The following is a 10,163-nucleotide window of genomic DNA, read 5'->3' on the forward strand; positions in this document are numbered from 1 at the left end:
ATTTGACTAGAGGTGTGGCTCAAGTGGTAGAGCACCTGCTTTGCAAGTGCAAAGTCCTGAGTTCAAACCCCAGTCCTACCCAAAAACAAAACAAAACAAAAAAAACCCTCTGTATTAGCAAGAACAGCAGTGAGAGAGCTTATTGCTCCCAAGAGGGCTTACTAAGAGTGAGGATAGCTTTACCCTCCTTGAAGCTGTAGAGTGCGTTTGTCTGTGTGCTTCAGGAGCTGCTGTGCCCCATGCCACCTTTGTAATGTGCCTTATATCAGTGGTTCTGTTGGCTTGATTCGCACAGAAGAAGAGTCCAGGTTTTTGTTTTCTTGGTTTGGTTTGGCTTTTCTCCCTTACATATTGAAAGGCAAACAGCTTATTTTCTCTGAAGAAGTATAGGTGGGAACCTCCTGGTACAAGTCCCAGTTTTATTGTTTCTAGGTCCCAGTTGAATTGCAGGGTATCTCTGAATGCCTACCTCTCCTCTGTGGTTTTTAAATTTTTAGCCTTTTTATTTCAGATATACAGAAAGTAATAATCCTTATAAGCTACCTTCCCCCTTTCCTAAAATGGGAAGGACTGTTGTATTGTGGAAGAGGAGTAGATCAGAGCAGCATTTTTCTTGGTATTACTCAGATGAGAAAGGTCATCCCCTTGGGGAAGAATTAGGAATTGAGTGAATATAGAAGGGGGAAAATGGGGCCCAGAAATAAGGAGCAGCAGTAGGAGAGTAAGAAGGACAGGATACAGACCACTTCCACCACCAGCTACCATAGGCCACTGGGCTCCCAGGGCCCAGCACAATACAGGGTGCACAGAAGGTGCTCAGGTATTTGAATGAAGGAATAATACATGCTTATAGGTTGGACAATGGGTCAAGAGAATTCTTAATGAACAATTTGTCAAAGAAAGAAAGGAGTTTTAATTGCTTGATGTAAAGGCAGTTCTCCTGGATCTGTTCTTTGACTGGTGTCTGTTCTTTCTCACAGAAAACATCACCTGTGAAGAGAAAGCCAAAAAGAATGCCAGCAAGCCTCTGCTGGATGAGATAGTGCCTGTGTACCGACGGGACTGTCACGAGGAGGTGTATGCCGGCAGCCACCAATATCCAGGGAGAGGGGTCTATCTCCTCAAGTTCGATAACTCCTATTCTTTGTGGAGGTCCAAATCTGTCTACTACAGAGTCTATTATACTAGATAAAGATGTTACTGAGTCTGGAGTCCAGGCTGGGCAGAAGATGGCATTTAATTTTTTTTGACTTCTGTGGAGCATTGGAGCCGAGTTTCCCTATTGATTTTGGTCTGATGGTGTGAACTTTTTTGGGGAGTCAGGATTTCCTTGAGACTCTTTAGCAGTAATATTCTGGGGTTAAAAGGGATCCCTCAGACTCATCTAGCCCTTGGATGCCAACCAGCAGTCATTAGTGGATGCTGAAGTTACATGAGCTACGTACATGTTAAATGTTCAAGGTCTCCAGAATAAAGCACCCCAATGTTGACCAGACTGGCTGCCTGCTCCATGCACCGTCAGAGCCCATAGTTAAGCGTCCTCTCGTGTGACGTGCTTACGTTTGTCGTGCACATCAGGTGCAGGTACCTTTGATTGGAGGTCACCATTTTTAAAACTTAAAAACTCAAGACCTCAGAGTACACTAGAAAAAGAGATTGCTGCAGTGTTGTCTTGTTCTGAATGACCCAGATTGTTCTGATTTGGGTGCAGCTGCCTAGTTCAGAGTTACATTATAGAGAATTTTTTTTCTGAGATAATCTTAGCATATTCAAACCCACTAGATAATTGAAATACCAAGATAGTTAGAACACCTTACACAGCCTTCTTAGCAAATCCCCTCCAAACTCTCAGGCCTTTCTCTTCGTTTGGTATAACACTACCAGTAACAAAACAAAACTCATTAATTTTTGTTTTGATTTGGCTTTATATAATATCTCAAATTGTTTTCTGCACAAAGCATACAGTTTAGAAAGTTTGCAAACTAAAATTGGCACTCACTGAATTAAAATATATAAAATCATGTAAACATAACTCAGCGTTTGGGGAGTAATATTGCACTTATATGGAAATCACTGCCAGAGACAGTCCATTTTCTTCCCATTTGTTACTGAGGCACAAACCCTATTCCCATGCTCAAACTTGATAGTTTTCATCTGTATTATTGGTGGGAAGAGGTGCATCTTGGTTGGTTTTTTTCCTTTTTTTTTTTCTTATGGAAAACACATATGGATTGCTTAGAATTTGTGTAAGTGATAAGTCAGAGATTCTTGCTTTCAGAAGGGAGAGTGGTATACATAGAAGATGTCAAAGATGGCAGTATACACTTAGCATTGTTTCTGAAAGACTTAGATTGTAAATTTTCAGATTATAAGTCAGCTCTGTAGGAAAGAGGCACTGACCACTGCAGTAATATGGTTCACCACGTGCAGCCTGCTTGAGTTTTCTGCGTGCTGCACTTCTTTCTGTTTTGTAATAACCTGGTTTTATATGTATCTAACTGTTTTCTTTTGGTTGTTCAGAAACTGGATTCTTTTCTCCTAAGCAGTGCTTAATTTGTGTTTTTGAATTGATTGAGCAATAGCCCGGGTGCCACTGTTACATCCAGCACATTGACTAGGTTGCCCCATGGCTCTAATGTACACACGGTGTAGAAACCATGGAGTTAGGTACTTCCTGACTTTTTTTTTTAAATGAGAAAAATACTGTATTTAAAATGTAAAATAAACTTTTAAAAAGCAGGCACTAATATATATTTCTTCCAGCCTTTGATTACAAATTTGAATTTGTCCTTGCACATGTTAACATGAATTAATCTTCAAAAAGTATTGTTCTGGGAGCAATGTATGTTTCTTTACATAGCAGTTCCTGTCAGTTGTTCATGTCCAAACATATTTGGTTTTAAACTTTTTTTTATTGCCTTTGGCTGTTGATTAGTACAGTACAAGTGCAATTTCAAAAAAGATCTTGAAAGTAATATATTTAATCAATTAAAATGTTTATCTGTAACTTGTGGATTTTTTGTTACTGCGGTTACCCTCTGAAGTATTGTGCAGCATTTCATCATTTGGGCAGGACAAGCAGTGCTTTAGGTGGTCTTTTCTATTTATCTGCTTGAAAAACAACAAAGTGTGGCTGCACAGTGTTTCTGTGAGTTTTCTTAGCGAGTTAGGATAGAATTAAGTTGTACTGAGATTTAAGTTGTACTGGGTTTTTTTGAGCAACTGGGCTGTAAGCTTGTCTTTCCACACCACCTATGCACAGTGCAGGCCAAGGCCCTGTGATATGGCTGCTGGGTGGGGGCACAGACAGCAGTGTCAGGGACCCCGCTGAGATGCAGGGTGGCTGAGGTGTTTGGTTTTTCCTTTGGAATTGGAGAGACAGAGCGGGGCAGTCGTGTTGGTACTTCTGCCACAAGACCAGACTGAAGAGCAGTTACGAGAGCTGTGATGTCAGTAGCATGCTTCAGAGTCATACACCTGCCAGCTCAGTCAGATCATAAATGATGGCTAACGAGCCACTGTGGCCTGCAAAGAAACCATCTTAGTTCCATTCCCAGAGGTATTTTTTGTTCAGCACTTCTGTTAGCAACCTAAAAGCGTGTGCCTAGTTGTCTACTTGGTGGCAGAACAGATCTTAACTTTTTTTTGAGACAGGGTGTCTCTTTGTAGCCTAGTGGCCTAGAACTTGGAATCCTCCTGCCTTAGCTTCCTGAGTTCTGGGCTCACTGATGTGCACCATCACGCCAGCCATTACATATATTTACCTACGATTTGGGGCAGTGGAGGGTGGACTCTTGTCCTTTATTCCCATGCTGCTTTTGTGAGGAGAGGCAGACGAAGGGCTGGAGTGTGGCTTGGGTGAGTGCTGGCCTAGCATGCACAAGACCCCGGTTTCTATCCCCAGAACTGAGGGGGAGCGGGATGAAGAGCACATTAATTAAACTGCCTGCACTTACTAGTTAGCATGCCAGTTGTGAGCTGTGATTTCATTAGCTTCAGTACCAGGAAGTTAAGTGGCTGACTACCAGACCTGGCACTGCTCTGAGGCAGGCAAATGAGGAGTGTAAAAAGTAGAGTGGTTATTTCTTCTGTTAGAGCTGTGGTAGGAATTTGACTGTGATAAACTATCGTTCTCACAGTTTATTTCTGAAAAGAGCAAAGTGTACATTGAATTAGAAACGCTAATTGTTTTACTTTTCTATACAATAGCAATTTTTTACCATTCTCCAAAATTAACTGGAATATCTCCAGATAAAGTTGACACACTTTTTTTCTTTTTTGACATGGCAAAATACAGAGCTGTGCACATGTTTTCCTAAGGTCTGCATTTTGCAACTTGCATGTTTTGGAAAGCATTTCCTGACAGTGAGTACAGGTTGAGTATCAATATCCTAATGCTGGAGACCAAATGTTTCTGATTTCAAATTTTTTCAGACTTTAGAATATTTGTACCATCAGATATCTTGGGGTTGGGACCCAAGTCTGAAGATGAAATTAAGTTATGTTTCACTTATGCCTTATACACATACTCTGAAGATCATTTTATACAAGAGGTTTTTTGGGCTTTGTTTTTCTTTTTTGGTGTGACTGGGGTTTGAACTCAGGACCTTGTGCTTGCTAGGCAGGCTCTTCCACTTTAGCCCTTTCTGCTTTATTTTTCAGATAGGGTCTTGCATTTTTCCCCCAAGCCAGCTTGGCAGCTTGGACCTTAATCCTTCTACCTATACCTCCATGTAGCTGGGGCTACAGGTGCACCTCTACACCAGGCTTATTGCTTGAGGTAGGATCCCAGTGACTTTCTGCCTGGGTTGGCCATCATCTGTGATCCTGGGATCTTCCTGATCTTGTTTCCTGAGGTGGACACGGTGCCTTGCCAATAAATTTCATTTTATATGAAACTGTTTTCCTCCCAGTTTACCATCAGTCTTCATTCAGTCATATGTGTGTGTGTGTGTGTGTGTGTGTGTGTGTGTGCACGCAGCTGTTCCATTTCTTTCCGAGGGAGCTTAGGTGGTTTGTGTCTTACCGTCTGCACCATCATCAGCATATGTATTTTTGTAATGGTGTCTAAAATTCATTCCCATTGGCAATTCAAGTTTTTTTCTGATTGAATTGAGGTTTGACAATGGTCTTTTTAGAGAATCAAGTATTGGTTTCATTGGTTGTTTTTTGGTTTTGTTTTTTCTATTTTTTAATAAATGTAATCAATTTTGCTCTTACTACTTTCCTTTTGTTTGTTTTGGATTTAATTTTCTTTTTCTGCCCCCTCCAAATTCTTGCAGTAGAAACAGGTGATAGATTTGAGTTCTTGCCCTTTTTTCTAATCATTAAAAGCTATAAATTCCCATGTGTTGCATTTTTTTGAATCCTATAAATTTTGACACATTCATTTTTGTATTTAGTTTAAAATGTCTGATTTACTTTGATTTCTGCTTTGGTAAAGGGGTTATTTAGAAGTACATTTTAGTTCTAAATACATGGAAATTTTCCATGTTTTTCTATTAGTGATTTCTAATTTAATGCCATTTTGGTCAGAGGAAATATTTTGTATGACTTCCATCCTTTTAAATTTATTGAGACTTATTTTTTGTGACGGAGTAGTCTTGTTCATGTTACATGTCCACTTGAATTGTACAGTCTGCTGTCCTTAGGGGGATGATTATCAAGCAGGTTACATTGGTCAGTAGGAGAGAAGGATTCCAGGGAGGCAGGGGATTTCCTGCCTGTTCTGCATGCCCCTGCTGCCGCAGCCTCCTGCAGTGCCATTCTCTGGAACTCCATCCTGGAAAAAAGTTTGCAAGTGAGCATAAGTTCCCCTGTCAGGGCCTCTCAGCTCTTGATAATTGACGCATTCTCCCACAGTTGGCCTCAAACTCAGTGTGGCTCATCTCTGCCTTTTTCTTCCATGCTTGGCATGCTCCGTGCATCCTTCTCTGCTCAGGTGGGCTTGCCACCCTTGGGATGCAGTGTGGTGGCTTGGCTACAGCGTTCACATGGCCCCAGGAACGGGTGATCTGGAATGCTTGTTAATGTAGGAGCACCCTGCTCTTACACTCACCTGTATCTCAAAAGTGGTTCCAGGTGAAATAGTTCTTAGAACCTTTCTCTTGTAGCTTGTTGATAATTGTTTTGCATATTGAGCTTATTCCCAGCAGTTTTTAGAATAAGTTATTCTAGCCTGAAGTGATTTCACCCTTATTCTCTCCAGCCTTAGAATAATAAAGCTTTTTGACATTAGCGTTGAGGCATGGCATTTGAACTAATCTGGTAACAGATTGGATTTTTGGGGTTTTTTTTGTTTTTGTTTTTGTTTTGTTTTGTTTTTTGGTAATAAAGTATATATATAAAACGTAAAATTTGCAATTTTAACCATTAAAGTGTATACCTTTGGCATAACTATTCATGTTTTACAGCCCTCATCATTATTCATTTTACAGAATATAGTCATCCCAAACTGAAACTTTATACCCATTAAACAAAAACTCAGGCAAAAACGAGAGCTCCCTCTTCTCTCCTTTTCTTGGTGACTGCCCTACTACTTTCTCGTGTTCTAGATGGCTCATCTAAATAGAATCATAGCATAGTTGTTCTTTTGTGACTGGCTTATTTCCCTTAGCTTACATTTTTAAGGTCTATCCATGTTGTAGCATAGGTCAGAATTCCATTCCTTTTTAAGGGTGAATAATTTTCCATTGTATGTCTGTATACATTTTGTTTGTCCATTAATGGGTCTTTGAGTGGTTTTTACCTCTTGGCTATTGTGCACAGTGCTTCTGCATGCATGGTGTGCATGTATCTCCCTAAAAATCCTGCTTTCTGGGCTGGTGGAGTCACTCAAGTGATAAAGCATCTGCCTAGCAAGCAGCAGTACACCCTGAGTTTAAACCCCATTACCACTTAAAAAATAAAAAGACCCTGATTTCAGTTCTTTTGGATGTATACCCAGAAGTGGGATTTCTGGATCATATGTTAGTACTAGTACTAGTGGAACCTCAATACTGTTCCACACTGTGGTCCCTTTTTACATTCCTGCCAAGGCTGTGCTAGGGTTCCCACTTCACATTCTTCCCAGTACCCATTCATTTGTATGTGTGTGTGTCCATGCACCCATCCCATTAGGCTTACCATCCCAAAAGTGTGATGTGGTTTAGGTTTGTATTTCCTTAATGATGACTGAGTGATGTCAAATACCTGTCCATGTGCCTGTTGACAGTATGTACATCTTCAGAGAATTGCCTACTGAAGTCATTTGAATTGGATGTGTGGTTTATTGTTGAGCTGAAGGTCTTTATAAATTTTGTATGTTAATCCCTGAACAGATAACATGGCTGATGCAGGGAGTTAAAGAAATGCTGATGGTGAGCAGTAAGACAGTGAAAGGTGCCGGGTACTGAGTCCGACAGGTCAGGACCAAGCTCGGGATGGCTCCTTGAGGCCATCGCTGCAGCAGGCATAGCCTTCCAGAAAGGGAGTTGTAAGTGCAAGAAGATGGTGTACAGACAGGAGACAGAAGGGGTTGAGATCCCGCCCCAGGGACGGTGAGAAGGAAGGGCTTCATCTGGTGTGTATGTTGAGAAGATTTCACTTAGAGGCCAGGCAAGAGGAGACCAAGGAAGCCAGGTGCTGCTTTAGATGTAGTGCAGGGCAGTGAAGACAGAGTGGGTTCAGTATATATTTTGGAGACAGACCTCACAGGTGGCAGGACCTGTTCTGACCTGGGCAGGCCAGCCCTGATGTCGTGGGGGGTGGGGGAGCTTGATCAGTGTTCGCCAGTCTTTTGGGGTTCTGTGCTTGAGGCCGTAGTGACCACACCACTACAGCATCCCCCCTTGGCACTGTTTAGGCCACGTGGGAGAAGACCTCAGGAAAGAGAGGTTAGAAAAACCCTGGCTCAGTGGCAAAGGCAGAACTGTTACACTAAGCCCTCCCCGTTCCTTGAGACTCCACTGTGGCATCCCAGTGGCATCTCTGCTCAGTTCGACGGGTCCAAAGCCTCCCCCAACCCACCTTCCCAACCCCACCTTAGATCTCCCCCAGCGCCAAGGCCTGTTGTCCCACCCCAGGGAGTGATGCCAGACCCAGCCCTGCAGCACCACCAGGGGACTTCCCATCCCAAGGCCTGTCCATCTGATACCTTTGGGACCCCAGAGAATTCTGGACAACACGAAACTCAAGCGGAGCTAATTCCTAAGCTTACCAGCATCCACCCCTTACTGCTCCCTGCTGGCGGAGGACATCCCCTGTTCACCAGAGGGACCCTTGGGGGCCTTTCTTCCAGGGAAGGCCTCCCCTCTTGGACTGGAGCTAGAATCCAGCCCTTGCTTAGGGCAGAGCTGTGCCCTTCACCTGTATCCAGTGAAGTTCCTGCCAGGACACTGGAGATGGGGAATGAATGGGTGAGACTCAAGGTCAGGGTGGGTGGTTGGGTAGCATATGGCTGAAAGGCCCGGAGCTGGAGCAGCCTTGCAGGCTCCCCGCAGCCTGCATGCTAGTGGTCCTGAGGAGGAGCCACAGAGCTGTTGTAAGCATGAACTTGGCAAAAATGTGAGGGAAGGAAGAGCAGAGGGGCCTCCATCACCTTACACCAGTGTCCCACCCTGGCTGCTGTTCCTTCATCTTCATTCCAGCCTAGCCAGGCCTCTGGGATCAGCTGTGTTGGGGCCCGGGGCTGAGGTGCCTTTAACGTCACCCTGGCAGCTCCACAGCTGGCTGGAATGCCCTCACGGTGTGGCTCTGGCTTCCCCAAGAGCCAGCTCCAAGAGATAGCAAGGAGGAAGGTGCCAGGTGTCTTATGGCCTTGGTAGACAGTCTGTTCCTTTTGAAATATTCTACTGGTGGCACAGATCACCCCTGCTCAGCTGGGGAACTAGAGATGTGCTACAGGTGCAAAATCGTGGCCCTCTCTGGGGCTGGCTCTTGTCAGTGTCCATGCAGACTCAGTGACGGGAGCGCCTCCACAGACTGGAGCCAAGAATCCGGTGATGGGCGGGGGGAATGATAGAAGAGACCTAAAGGGTGCGTGTTAGCTTGGTTTATTCACTCACATCAAAGTGTGTCGGACAGCAGAAACACAGTCTTTGTTGATTAGAAAACGTTTGGCCAGGGCTTCCCCCTTCTTTACCATGCCTCTCTCCCATAGACCGGAGTAGCACTGCCCCTGCGAGCCCCCCAGCTGATCACAGAAGAAGCCCTCACCCAGCCAGCCCTCCCAAGAGATTTGGATTTGGGCGGGGCCGGGGCCATGTGGGTGTGCAGCTGGGCAGGAAGACAGGCTGTGAGAGGAGGCAGAGAAGACATGGCAGCCTCAGTGCCCTATATACAGGAGGCCAGGAGCCATTCTTTGTGCATCGTTCAGGGTTTGACAACCACTAAATTCCCCTTCCTCCCAGGCCTGCTTGAGCTGAGTGTTGCTTCGACCCCTCTTCCTGGTGGCGTTCTGGGGAAGATGGTGCTGGAGGTGTTTCTCAGCATCCATTCGGCCAAGGCCACTTGCTTGCATGTGCTCTTGTTGACAATGTCAAGTCCCAAGTCTGCCCATTTGAGGTGGGTCCCAGGAACCAGCCATGCTGTTCTGAAGCTTGGGCCCCATCATGTGGGTGAGGTAAGGAGACAGCCATTGCCTGTCCCCTGTGGGCCTGTAGGTCACCCTGGCCACTGTGCTGTGAGCTCACAGCTCTGGGGAGCAGGTGGAGGTCAGAGCAGTGAGAAATGTGCTGGGGGCATTGCAGCCTGCTGTGGGGCAGGGTCCGAGCTGCGAGGAGGACCACAGAAGGTACTGGAAGGGCAGCCCTTGTCCTTGGCCCTCACTCCCAGTGGGTGAGGCAAATCCTGTTGGGACGAGGAGGCCAGGGGTAGAGGGTGGCTCAGTGGCAGAGCCTGTGCCCAGCACTGGAGAGGCCCTGAGTTCCATCCGCAGCTAGGAAAAAGGGAAGAGGCTGGAGGGTCAGCTCTAAAACTCAAGCCAGCCGGGGAGGTGGCTGACTTTGCTTCCCAGACGCTGGTCCCCAGGTGCTCAGAGCTGCTGGCTGAGTGGTGGGCCCAGCTCTGCACTCACCTCCTGGGAGGGATGCTGGCCCTTCTGGACCACCTTGCAGAGGGGCATGGGTCTCTCCTTGAACACCCCTACTTCCTCCCATGCTGCTGGGCCAGACACAGACATGCAG

General features: G+C 45.3%; 1 protein-coding gene across 1 annotated transcript in view; it reads left to right on the plus strand.

Annotated features, from left to right (window-relative positions):
* The window catches only part of Acbd3 (acyl-CoA binding domain containing 3), a 34,568-nt gene extending 31,561 nt beyond the window's left edge, over positions 1-3,007 (plus strand). Inside the window, exon 8 of the mRNA XM_020171515.2 lies at positions 981-3,007. Within this exon, the coding sequence (XP_020027104.1) occupies positions 981-1,192 (212 nt within the window). The 3' untranslated portion in view covers positions 1,193-3,007. The remainder of the gene's footprint in view (positions 1-980) is intronic.
* Positions 3,008-10,163: the final 7,156 nt, after the last annotated feature.

The sequence above is a fragment of the Castor canadensis genome, chromosome 11 (assembly GCF_047511655.1).
Source record: "Castor canadensis chromosome 11, mCasCan1.hap1v2, whole genome shotgun sequence".
Taxonomy (NCBI): Eukaryota; Metazoa; Chordata; class Mammalia; order Rodentia; family Castoridae; genus Castor; species Castor canadensis.